The sequence below is a fragment of the Cnephaeus nilssonii genome (genome assembly GCF_951640355.1).
Source record: "Cnephaeus nilssonii genome assembly, chromosome: 9".
Taxonomy (NCBI): Eukaryota; Metazoa; Chordata; class Mammalia; order Chiroptera; family Vespertilionidae; genus Cnephaeus; species Cnephaeus nilssonii.
Window position 1 is genome coordinate 65,868,290 of NC_137080.1, and position 13,857 is coordinate 65,882,146.

A 13,857-nucleotide genomic window follows, 5' to 3' on the forward strand; every position below is an offset into this window, starting at 1 on the left:
TGTGCCCCCAAATTTTGAGGGATTTCAACCCATTTCCATAAATTTAATGAAGGATTTCATTCCAATCTCCCATTTTTAAAGGAAAGTATCATAAAAAAACACACAACACCTTTTGTTTGTATCTTTGTCAATGAAAATAAACTGTAAAGGTTTTCTTGCAATATGTCTGACTGAGAATGTGACAGTGAGTATATTGTATCTTTGCCCAAACTGCTTTGATGGTGGCTATCTCCCTAAGACATGTCATACTCCGCTGACTGTGGGCAGTGTCCTTCCAGAATTATGTCATAGTTCTCACGAGCTATGAGAGGACAACAAACAAGGAAAAATATGTGCCTGTTGAAAAGACTTTTATTCCTGGCACAATTAAAAGACATATTTTCATCCTCAACTGTGCCCTAAAGCTCATCCAGTGTGGAATTCCATTAACTTCAAAAGGCAAATCTCTGACTGAATAATTTCCATAGAGAAGAAAGGCTGGTGGGGTTGGGTAAGCTCCTTGGAATACTATCAGAAAAATATGTGTTGAGACTATTTAGAATAAGCACATTGTTTCCTTTCACATTTTTGGGGGATTCCTTTGTTCCTTGATGCCATTTTGTCCCATTTTGTTCATTTCAGGGTAGAAGCCACTTGCGTGTCTCGTGTGGACTTTTGATTGTTACTTCCCTCATCTGCATAGCTAGTCTTATTTCACTCATTTTCTGGCTCTGTCTGGATTCATATTGTGGGGCCGATTTAGATTCTAAATCAGGTAAACTTATGAAGCCCTGTGGCCTTCCTGTCTGTCTCCTGCATTGCTGCTCCTCCCTTCTGATCACAGCAACCCATTTGTGCAATCAGCAGCCTCCCCAGGAAACAAGCCCTCCTGGTGAGGAGAGAGAAGGAAGCTAGGCAGTCAGGAATTGGGACCACAGGGGTGGGGAAATAAAGCCGGGGAATCCAGCGAATGGAGTCTCTAAGGGATCTCAACTGGGCGGGGAAAGAAGGACGCCTGTGAGAGGCACGAACATTAAAATGTATAGATGTTGCTAAGACAGGCAGCTTGCAGATAACCAAACACAAGACAGTGAGGCATATAACCAATCCCAAGAATATTATTAAGGCATAATTCTTTGAAAAGACCATTGAGGAGCTAGCCAGGTGTAATCCACCCCCTAATTAAAAGGTGCGCGCCTCCTCTCACCCTCACCCTTCTCCCTGGCATGCAATGGGTTCCTGACATTCCTGTGGTGGGGGAGCACACCCCTGCACCCACGTGGCTTATGGCCATGTGGGCCTCTACACATGGACTGACAGACCTGAACACCCAGCTGTAACATGGAAAGGAAGCTCTGGGCACCAGCCTGCTCCTGGAACCCCAGCTGCACCTTTTCCAGGGCGGGCTTCTCTCAATAAGCTTTGGTTCCACTCATCGTTTTTGTCCGTGACTTCATTCTTTGGTTTTGCAAGACAACGAACTCAGACTCAAAACCCCACCTTTTGGTTTCACTACCGGTTCCTTAGTAAATTTCTCCTATGACTCTCAAATAACAACTCCTGGATTTTCTCAGCCGCCGCCTGGTTATTGGACTCCTCGCCCTGATGACCAGCCTGCTCTCCGAAGCCCGGGCCCCTGTGGCTGGAACGCCTGGCACAGACACGAGGTGCTGGAACGGCATCTCTTCAGGAGGCTGCTCCCACTCCCCCTTCCACAAGGCACCATGGATCCAGCTTCGACTTTTGCTAAATGGCACCAGTGTTCTCTTCATCTTTCCTCTAGGAATGTATCTCCTGTATTCGGTCAGGCCAATTTTTTGACCTATGTCCTTCTAAGCCCACTATCAGAATAGCTATTCCCTGACATCCATTCTACTGTGGTGATCTCTCTGTAAATGGTCTCAGCCTGCCCCGATCCCAGGCCCCAGTTCAAACATGAAGGGAGGCTTCTCCTCTGTACCTTGTCACCCTTAGTTCCAGAGGGACCCGGATGTCCGGTTCTTCCCAACAAACCCTGTAAAACACAAAACTAAGTTTGCTACAGAAAACAACAACAAAGTGGCCACAGGGTATTGACAGTTGGTCTAAAACTGATACATTTTGAAGGTCATTTAATCCTAATTAAATCAATCCTACAAGCTTCCATTTCTTCAGGCTGATGCAGCAGCTGTAGCCTGCTGATAAGCTCTTGCAAGGGTAAAATTTGTATTTGTGGCTGCTTTTCACCTTGGCCAACCACATTTAATGACCTTAATTGGAACCTTTTGATACATTTAAGAATTTAGCCTTGCTGTTTAAATGGCAATTTACATAACATTATGCCTTCCTAAATGAGCTATAATTTTGGTAGCGATCAACATTTTACATACTTCAAGACGCGCAGAATTAACAATGTGCATATTGAGTTATGTGATCTGCAATTTACCAATGGAAAATAAAATTTAATGTTAATTCTTTTTTGAGAATAGAGTTAGCTATAATTTTCATGGTTCCTTTCACAACCCTCTCCCTTAATTTTTAATTTTAGTCTACAATTTAAAGCCAGGTTTGTTTGTACATAACTGTGGTGAAAGCAAAAATGATAAAATTTTAATTATGGCAAATCCATGATTCAAAACACTAAGGAAAGTGATTACATTCCCACTTGTGTGGTAAATACCGTTTGCATAGGAACTCTAAGAAGGGAAGAGTTGGAGAAGTTAAGAATAGTGTTGCTATCTTTAGCAAATGAAAATACAATATTTGGGCCCTGGCTCCTGTGGCTCCGTTGGCTGGAGTGTGGTCCCATGCATTGAGAAGTCTCGGGTTTGGTTCCTGGTCTGGGCACATGCACGGGTTTCAGTTTCAATCCCTGGTCCTTTGCTTGTAAGGACAAATTGATATATGCTATAGAGCAACCAATCTATGTTTCTCTCATTGATATTTCTCTCTCTCTCTCCCCCTCACCCTTACTTTATCTCTAAAAATCAATGAAAAAACATATCCTTGGATGAGGATTAAAAAATATACTATTTGGGACATTCTAAAAATATTGTTCAGATGAAATTAAAATTGAACTGTGTATGCTATATTTTAACTGGAAACACTAGACTTGAGCTTTGCTTTAGTGAGAAATTGGATCTAGCAGGTGGAAAAGGAAAATATATTTTATTTTGGAAACACAATATAATCAAAGACACAAAGGTGATGGTGTTGTATCTGAGGGAAAGTGAGAAAAGGTACTGAGTAAAGTAGAGGGCATTTTAATTCATAAATAGGAATGAAAATAAATTGAATCTGATGATCCATGACCAACTTTTTCCCTGTAGAAAATAAATTCTTAGTTTATGGTGCTCAAGAATGTAAGGGTGTAACCATCTAAATATCTCTTCCAAAGGTTAATGCCAAAAAATTACAATTAAAAAATGGAATGTTCTTTTCTATCCAACTTGTTTTCAAATAACTAGCTTAATCCCAGACTGATTTCTGGTCAGGTAGCAACCCTGAACAACCTTAAGTAATACTAAATGAAAATCTGAGATGGTAGATGCTACTTTTCTATGCAACAGCTGGATAATCTACATAGAAGCACAGAGAACAAAAAACAATGAAAAATATTAGTTCACCTTTCATCACTCCAGCAGATAAGAACCATGGCAGAACAGTTCTAGCAAATACTTACAGGGGGTCCAGTTGGACCTGGAGCACCCGGAATGCCTGGAATTCCTTGAAGACCCTAGAAGAGATAGTTCCTACCATAAAATCTATCACATCAGTGAAAACAAGGCATTTTAGTTAACCAAATAATTTTACTATTGAAAATTAAACATCTATGTCGACTAATCAAAAACCACGATATATGCCCTATTACAAATACTCGATTTCAAAGAGTCTTGTGTAACGGGGAGGAGGAGATCAATGGTGGAACAAAGGGGGACATTTGTAATATTTTCAACAATAAAGATAAATTTAAATAAAAGAGTCTTGGGGAAAATCTTGTGTGTGCTTGTGTTAAATAATGTGGACATATTCTTTCTTCAAGATGATATCATCCTCACTGGCAATACTATGTGTGAGTGTGTGTGTGTGCATCCACACGTGCATGTACATGTGTGAATGGTATGAGTTAAGATATTGTACTGGCTCTTTTTATTTACCCACCATTAATTTTTTTACAGGTGTATAAGTAGAAAGGAAAAAAATTACTTTGGGAATGGCACCTCTAAATATCTGGAAATTAGAAATGCTATGCCACAAATTGCTTTATCTAAAAATACCAACATCTTCATAAAATTCTCTCCATATGTACATGTATAAAATATGCATTTACTTATGTATTTTTTTCGCTACTTTTAGTTTCAGCACTGAATCAGCCTAGAGATGCTGAGTGAGTCTTTAGGCAGTCTAATTTATAAGCTTGGGACTCATTAACCTTTGATGACCACATTAAACTTTAAAATAAACCTCAGTCCATAAATAAAAAAAATCATTCTCGGCAGTCTTTTTCTGAACAAGCTGAAATTTTGGAGTAAGGGTAAAAGTTACTATGGATGCATAAAGGGCAATAAGATAATTTTAGAAGACAAGGTGGTCATTAAAGAAGATGAATACATATTAAAGAGTAGGACAGTCAATTTAGCATATAGTGCCAAGCTAAAATATAAATTAAAATTTATTGCATAGTTATTCAGGGACCACTAAGTTCTTTCCCTTCTCTGATATTTTCATTTTGCAAGTCCTAGCCCAGTTGCTACAAGAAAATTTATTTATTCATTGTAATAATTTATGGCTGACAATATTTTCATGTCCTACTTATCAATTATTATTCTGAGATATTGTAGGAAGCCCTGCATTCCAAGCAAGAATTTACTTTGACTATAAGATGTGTGTTCTATTTGCAACTTACAAATTGCTACCTTGAGTTGTGAAACATCTGCAAAAAACATAGAGGATAATGTCACTTTTTCTAAGACCAATAAACAAACAGGCAACTCCTGTCTCTAAGTTCCCAGATAGAACTTAACTTTCTGGAATTCCCTATGTAATAAGAGTCTTGTGCAAGATATTGTGTACTCTGGTAAAGGTCCATCAGGTGTCCTTAAGAAAGAAAACACTAAAATAGCAGAGGAGTAATAGCAATGGATTTCAATTCACCAAGAGGATGAAGTATCTATCCTGTTAAATCAATAAAAATTAACTTCTAGTAAATTTGACTTAGAGTCCCTTATAAAAACCTTGAATTCCAATTATTTCCTGGTCTTTTTGTCATTACCTTCTCAATCGCCTCTGAAGCCTACCTCTTGAATCTAGGCACTTAACAGCTATTAGAATATTAAAATCAGATATTGTGCTTGTATTTCAATGAAACATTCTATGGAGCATGAAAAAGCAAATACTCAACAACTCTTACCTAATTTGAAAATAAAATGCCCTTACAGTTTTATTTATGAATGAAAATAAATGTTATATTTCTATTCTTCAATTTTTAACTTGGAAAAAATCAAGAGCCAATCCTCAGTTTTCTAGAATAGGATCAATATTAATGAAAAAGAATAATACACAATGATCATTTATAATTTGAAATAAAACTCCAACTCAAAAAATAGATCTACTTCATACCATTATGATATTCTGCACTAATATCAAGGTTAATATATGCCAGATGGCTTACTTACTTTCATTAAGAATTATTAGCATCAAAACTGTTTAAACTAACAACAATTCATCATCCTAATAGGTTTTTCTAATAGTTAATGTGAATTATGCAGGAAAAGAATGATACCCTGAGCATCACCATGGCTTTGAGTCAGAAACTTATACCATCATCTCAAAAGCACATTTGACTTTGAACCTTAGTCCGGGGATGGGCAACTGATTTAAGCTAGTACAATCAGATTCTTTTCTCCCAAGAGTTTGAGAGTTGAGCAGACACACTGACAAAACAAGGTCATTGAAGTTGAATCATATTAGAGCCAGGTTCCAGACAAGTCCTGCTGAGTTCTGGGGCTGTTCTTATCCCTAGATTGGTTCTTAACTATTCTTCCCATCCTACTAGCTATCTTGGGATATTTGTCAGTGAAACCCCCTTCTCTAACCCCATGCTTTTTTTTTTTTTTTAATTGTCTTTTAAAAAAATTTAAATTCTTTATTGTTTAAAGTATTACGAGTCTCCTTTTCCCCCCATTGACCTCTCCCCGGCCACCCCCACCCCCAAGCACAAGCCCTCACCCCCCTACTGTCTGTGTCCAATGGTTTTGCTCATATGCATGCATACAAGTCCTTTGGTTGATCTCTTACCCTCACCGCCTCCCCCCCGCCCCCCCGCTGGCTTTCCCTTATACAACCCTTGGCTTTTATTTTGGGAGAGCTGGAATTATCATCTGCTACATGAAAATAGAAACATAGCAACTGATATATTAACTTTGTGTTTTAATTTCATTGTCTTAAAAACTGGACCATTGATAATAAACCTTAACATATTAATATATTTAAAATGTGCTAACATTTGAAAAGACCTAAGTCTTTGTTTTTATTTGTTTCAGTATTAAAAATGAACTCTAGAAAAATTGATGTCTTTCTTTTGATGAGTTACATAAAGAGAATCAATAGGACTATATTATCAGAGAAGAATCTTTTACCTCATCGCCTTTCTCCCCAGGTATCCCAGGGTAGCCCCGTTCTCCTTTGCTTCCCTAAAAAGACAATACATTCAGCAAGTACACTCAGTCACTTTGTCGTCTTTTGAAACAATGACGGTATCTCTTCTCAGAATACTTGGGCCATATAATTTGGACAGAGTTAGGGAACAAATAAATTACATTTGCCAATGGCTTTATACCAATTTTCCAAAAATATTTTGCAAGAAGTAGTGTATTTTAAAACAGGTTTTCCTTTTTTCACACTGAATTGGAGGTCACACAAAGGAGAGTGAAGAAGAGACCTTCCTTACCTTTGGTCCTTCTCTGCCTGGGATTCCTGGAGGACCCCGTGGCCCTATGTCACCCTGGAGGACAGGGGAGTAACAGATCTGAGAGAAGGCACTACATGTCACCTACGAAGACCATCCACACCCAGCCTGCCTTCTTACCTTCTGGGCTATAGAATCGTACTTTCCAGGCTCACCAGCGCCTCCTTCTTCTCCTTTGTTGCTTTTCAGCCCGGGGACACTGGTTTGGCAGTTGCCACAAAAATTCTAAGGAGTAAAAAGACAAGGTGACTGAGAGATTCATGAAAGTCATCTATAAAAGGGAGGTTTGATCAAATTTGGAGTTCTAATTGAACTGTTGCCAGAGATAAGTGATAGAACAATTGCTATATCATCACTTTCAGAAACTTAATTTATCCAATTTGAAAAGACTACTTTTTGTGCAGTAAAAACTACTTATGTACCTAGTCACTAATATCTATTTCTGATACTGGTGAGTTATTTAAGAAACATGTATATGATGAAATTTAAAAGGAAAATTCTAAATAAATAAGGAATAGACATGACAGTCAAGAACGTAGACTGAGTTCAACTGCCTAGTAGCATGTTTAAAAAAGAGGTGGGGAAATTAAGAATAAAAAGAGAGGTGGCATTATAGTTTAGAATAACAAGCAAGATTACAGAGCTCATACAGCCAGTACAATAAATTCTTAAAAGAGAAAGAAAGAGAAAGCTGTGAAGAAAGGATTTTTCTTTTCTGAGAGCAAAATTAGTTAGAGAATTCTACATAGTTTACCAACATTTTATTTGTCAATGGAAGCACTCATGTGAGAAATAATTACTTGAGTGACTTGGACCTGACTTCTATGTCAGATCCAAGTACAGATAGGAAATATAAGTGGAATTACCTTTCAGTTGCCTTCTTGGTAACCTTTAGCTGATTGGGAAAGGCTTTAAATTAATTGTCTGAGCTTCCAAGATAAACATCTTATCATGTATCTAAAGAAAAAGTGTCTGCAAAAAGCCCTGGAAAGGCTTATTGTTAAATAAATTGTTAAATAAAAATATTATCAGGAAAGGCACAGAATAGGGACCATTGGATGGGGGAGAAGGTTTAGTTTTAACAGTTGACAGAAGATAGGACACTAGACGCCTCTACCCTTTCATCCTTTTCACCAAAGGGAAGATTCTTTAAACATGAAGAGGGAACTAAAGCTTGCTATTGTGAAGTTAGAAAAAAATTTGCTCATGGCTATTCAAGTTCAATATTTTTGACCCATTGAATATTAGCATAAGTCTGATTTCCAAATAAATTAGTTTCCCTGGAAAACTAATTTTATATGATAGTGAAAAGATTCTAAGGCAATTTGTCTTAAAAAAATGCTGGGCTAGAGCTCTCTTCATGGTAGGCCTTCTTAGTTCTCTTCATGGTGGGATATGTAAATGGGAACTAAAGTGTACATTGTTTCTTAAACTAATTTTACCATCAGGATCTTTTTACAGAGGCAATGTGCTGGTAGAGGAGTTAAAAAAATACATATGCAATTGTAGACTACCACTTATAATGTCTGAAAAACCATAATGAGAGAGAGATGCCTGAGGACTTAAGAGAACTAAAAAGTTTTTCATATTTAAAAAAGTATGAAGAAAATGAATTATTGTATCTATAGACATACATATAAATGTGGTATATCAGTACAGAGCAAAACCCTGACATATCAATATACAACAACATTTTAGAATAGAGTATTCAATTGATTATTTTAATAAAACATAAAATATGGTAATCATTAAGAGTCAATAGAATTTTCTAAGTGTCATTTCAAACTGTCCTCATTTTCTTTAGTGTAGGATTACCAGAATGGTAAATTAATGGTAAATTAATTTTCATTAATGGTAAATTAGTTTTTATTAAGCTTCTTGAAAAAATGTCTTAAGATTTCCTTATGAAGAGGATAAGAATGCACCAATTATTAGCCAATACACAATCTCATTCAAAGAGGGAATAATGCACAGATTAACCTACACGATGGTCTTTGATAGGGTATCATTTGGGTCTGGAATTATTTCAGCTCTTTTAAATACTTTAATCAAAGATATTTTTGAAAACAGAAATCAGGATGACCAAATTTGCTAAAGACTCAAGACAGAGAAGGAAAGTTAATGAGTTGAATAACAGGGTCAGGATTTAAAATGGCATTATTAAGATGGGCTAATAGAGCCAATCCCCAATCTAAATTCCTGTATTAGACTTTGCTTTGGGGAACTACATGCTTTCCTATTCTATTGAATACAGTTTGTTGGGACTATCAGTCAACATGTCCTGCCCGCCTCTTGCCAATCAGCTCTCCTGGGTCTCAGAGCCTCAGCTGAGATGCTAGGACTGGAAGAATGGCAGAGAGCTTTATTAGAGGGGTGCTGCCCTGATGAATCTGTCTAAATTCCAAGAGCCTTGCAGTCCTGGTCCCTCACCATGTCAGAGCCTATTCCGTCTTTTTGAGCCACCCAGTATCCCATCGGGATATTCATTTCTGCTTAAGTGTATAAATTTTTTATCCTTACAGTAAAGAACCCTAACTATTTTGGAATGTTATAACACAATTCTGCTATTTACAACACTACTGCATTGTAAAGTACTGAGACAATGTCTGAGGACCTGTATTCCTATGCTCATGTTACACTTATGAGCTGTGTGAATCTGAGCAAGTTACTTAACTGCTGGGAACCTCAGTCTTTCATCTACAGAACGGGGATACTACCACAGCCTGAACTCACAGGATTGTTGTGAAATTAAGTGAGATTACATAAGTAGAGCAGCACACTGCCTGGCATGTAATTGTAACTCAATAAATATAAGATCTTCCTGAAATGCCCATAAATATTCTTTTTTGACTTATTAGACAATGTTGACCTTTGAAGGTTTTAAAAACTTCTATATTTTTATATATATTCATATTGAAATTTATATTTACATTTATATTAAGGTGACCAGATTTTAACATTGGTAAAACAGGACACCATTGACCAAGGGCGGCGGGGGGGGGGGGAGGGGGGGAGGGAGTTCTTGATTAAAAATTTGGTCTATATGGAGCAACAAAAATTTTCATAGAATGCAAAAATAGTATTGTAATATATTTTTTAAAATTTCAACATAAGTACAATTTACAAATATAATAAATAAAAAATTATGTATAATATTATTTTATTCTTTGGCATATTTCTCATTTGAGTGAATTTTTTTTAGCAGATTGCTGTCCTTGTTTAAAAGGTCATGAATTTGCCGTAACGTAAGTCGTAAGTGTCACTTTCAAAGCTGGCACTAGACTTTTTGCCGCCACTATAAAATATAAATAATACGAGTACTGTCTCCTAAATTCAAGAAAATTTATGTATTTATGAAATAAATAAATAAATTACTTACCTAAATTATCTGAATAGCTGATTTGTAATGACATCACTTGTTTAACTAGCTTACTAGCACGCAGTACGATGTGTATCGTCTGAGAGACAGTTACAAAATGTTTTCGTTGTTGCCAATCCCAAAAAATGCCATTGTTCATTAAGTCCAAACAATGGTGGTCGAATTCTAACAACTGATCAACAATGCGAACTTTGATAAGCAGTTCTCGATAATCAGTTCTCAACAATTATTTGTTATTATTAAAGTTTAACATTATAAAATTAACAAAAATAATATAAAACTCATATCCTGGCTAAATAGCCACATGGCCGCCGAAAACCGTATATTCCCTTCCCGTCCTCCCGCTGTTCCCTAGCTTGTCGTGCATTCTTTCCAAAAATCGGGACTTTTTTAAAATGCCGCGGGACGTGGGACAAATTGTTAAAAATCGGGACTGTCTGGTCACCTTAATTTATATATATCTATTCTCAAAACTTTAATCACCTAACAAGTACATATACTAGAATTCCTGAGTGTTTTGAATTCAACAAATATTCCTGCCTGCCTACTACTATGTAAGTAATTGTACAAAACATTGGGTAAATGCCAGGAATATAAAATAAATCACATATACACACACATAGCCCAAATGTATGTGTGTCTCTCTGTGTGTATACACATGTACACTGTCCATTCACACACAGACAGATAAAACACATTAACATTTGAATATAATGTAAAGAATCAGATTTTCATGTGGGCTCACTCTATCTTAGCATACCATGAAGAAATGCAAATACATAGAGTTATGGATGTCCCATTATCATTCTCCCCACATCTGTTTTACAAATAAAATACAGGGAAGTATTAGAGAAAAATGGCAGCAAGATTTATTCCCTCTGAGATGGAAAGAAGTAGACATACTTTTTATTTGACAGAGTAACAGGTGTTAAGGCAATTGTTGGCTTTGGAACTTGAGAGTTCATTTTGTAAACTCCCATGATATCAAACAGCCTTGCAATCTAGCTGTTTATTGAGAAGCACTGGTTTTCATCCTGGGTCTGGCCAGGGCAGATACAGGGAGAAGGATTAGGTTTCTCAGTGGTGAGCTAGGGTGAGTAAACACCCGATAAGAGAAGAGAGGATGATCTACTCAAGGGTGTCAGTGACAGGATTCCTTCCCTGTGGTTCATCTCAGTACTATCATCTCTCCCCTCCGCCGCCCTTCTACACCCAAAATGGGAGGGTGGTGTGAAGGAGAGACTAGAAGGATTAGTATAAAGGGCGCAAGGTACATAAAAATACATGTTCCTTTTTTCTATCTTATAGATGTTCTGCCACTTAAAAATTGAATTTTAGTTCAGGCTAAGCAATTAACTCAATTTCTTGTAAAGATTTCCTTTCTGATTTTTCCTGGAAATTAACATGTAATTTCTTACATAGCAACAAAGTACCTTGAGCAAAACACCGATGTCTCCCAAGAGAGGAAGTGCAATCTGTGGTTGAGAAAGAAGCAGATCCATGTATTTGTACATATACAGGGACACAACACGATGCAAACATTCAGCACAATGTAGACATTTTAAAGAAATACTCATTATTCCTCTACTACGAACAACCAAACACATGCATATTATTGCTTTGATACTGTGTCTCTCTTTTATATTTTCATGACCATGGCAACCTTTATGCCAGCCCTACCGTATTACTGGTTTTACACTTGATCTTAGCCAAAAGGCTGAGAAGCAATTTATTGTTAACGTTTTAAATAATGCATAAAGGTGAATCATTTATTCAAAGAAAATCACTCCTCTGCCAGGCAAATTATCAAGCTGTTGAAAAATATAAAAATTACAGGATGAGTTTGCCTTAAAGTTCTTTCTCGCTGAAACTTAAAAGAGCCTATATGTGGCTTAAGGGATGGGCAAGACAGATCCGGAGGGAATTCAGGCAGTGTTTTGGCCTCATGCCTTAAATTGTCCCTTCAAAGAGACACTGTAAACCCAAGTAACACTTTACAAGATTCCCAGATGGTGCACTGTGATTCACTCAGTGGTGGAGTTCAAGTACAGCTGAAACATGCCTCTGCATGTAGCTTATAAAGGCACACAGGGCCCAGCCAGTGTGGGAACTAGAAGGATTTGTGAGGCTTAGAACTGAGAGGCCAGATTTGGATTTTATTATACGAAACTCTTAATACAATGTCATGTCCCATATGGCCTCTCAAATTATAGCTGCTGAATCTGAGGCTATTTAAAGATTTCTCTGTCACTCAAAGCAAGATTTAGGCTAAAATAAAACTTTGGAACACACAATTAGTGCCTAAACTCATTTTGTAAGAGCCCACTCAAGACACTTTTTGTAATCTAATCATTTCAGCATTTTAAAGCCACAGAATCAATGGCTACATACCATATTGTAAGTAACTTACCTGCAAACTTCCATTTAGAGAAATGAAATTCATTTAGTCACTAGCATTAGAAAGAACAGAAATTGTGGCTATAGATTTTAACTCAATTTTCCATGGGATTGAGACATTATATGCCAAGGCTCAGCCTGGGGCAAAAATTGTACAGCTGAATTATACCCTTAGGAAGTAAATATTCATCACACACGCAAAAATGCTGACACAGCTTGACTTTTTCCCCCTCTACAAAATAATGGGGACAAACAAAATCACCAGGCAGTCACCGAGCATTCTAATTAGTTTGGACAGCAAAACTTGCTTGGTAGGCTGTTTGGCTTCTGGGTGTATTAAAGATACATAAATCAGGCAGTCTGTTGACATACCGGGTCACCTGGGGGGCCTGGCAGACCTGGCTTTCCATCCCTCCCTGGAGCTCCCTGAAAACAGAAACATGTTCACATCTTGGCACAGAGGAACAGGTGCAGATTAAACAGGTTGTGGGGGAGGAGTCGGTCAAGGCTGTCCTTACATCATTCCCTGGAGTTCCTGGCAATCCAGGGTGACCTCGAGGACCCTGGAAAAGGGGGGAAACAGTGACTTATGAGGATGGTCTTTCAGTAATTTCACCCAAGTCAGCAAGCTGGATTTGCTGTGCCTAATAACTTGGTTAAGTAGCTTACCTGAATACCTGGCTCTCCAGCTGGTCCTTGGGAGCCCTAAGTAGAATGAGATGCAATGATCAGAATTCTGCCAGGAATGTCCATAAATTATCCAAGGGGGATAAAGGGCTAAGTATGGATATTTACTTAGTGGAACCACACGGCTTGCCACCAGGCACACCCTGAAAACTCTCTGCAAAGTCAGCCCAGACTTTTGGGTGACAGGGAAACACTTCACTAGATGCCTGTTTCTGGAAACATCCACATGGTTTGGCTCAGGTGCCACATGGTTTTGCTCTCTCAGCACCATCATCTGTCCCTGTACCCTCATGAATACACAAACAATGCATCCAAATTCTACCTATTCAGAAACTGACTGCCCACAGGGTAACTGGATCAGGGCTTCCTTCTCCTGCTTCTACTTTGTGTCATTTCTCTGTTTGAAGAAATTTCCAGAACCGGTGTCCAGTGACAGGAGTAGGAAGTAAAACATTAGTCAGCTGTCTGT

The 13,857-nt window shown here is 37.7% G+C and overlaps 1 protein-coding gene across 1 annotated transcript in view; it reads right to left on the reverse strand.

Annotated features, from left to right (window-relative positions):
* The window catches only part of COL19A1 (collagen type XIX alpha 1 chain), a 316,298-nt gene that overhangs the window by 47,673 nt on the left and 254,768 nt on the right, over positions 1 to 13,857 (reverse strand). Inside the window, 9 exon segments of the mRNA XM_079780963.1 lie at positions 1,940 to 1,993; positions 3,641 to 3,694; positions 6,597 to 6,650; positions 6,908 to 6,961; positions 7,046 to 7,150; positions 11,738 to 11,779; positions 13,074 to 13,127; positions 13,220 to 13,264; positions 13,371 to 13,406. Of these exon segments, the coding sequence (XP_079637089.1) occupies positions 1,940 to 1,993; positions 3,641 to 3,694; positions 6,597 to 6,650; positions 6,908 to 6,961; positions 7,046 to 7,150; positions 11,738 to 11,779; positions 13,074 to 13,127; positions 13,220 to 13,264; positions 13,371 to 13,406 (498 nt within the window).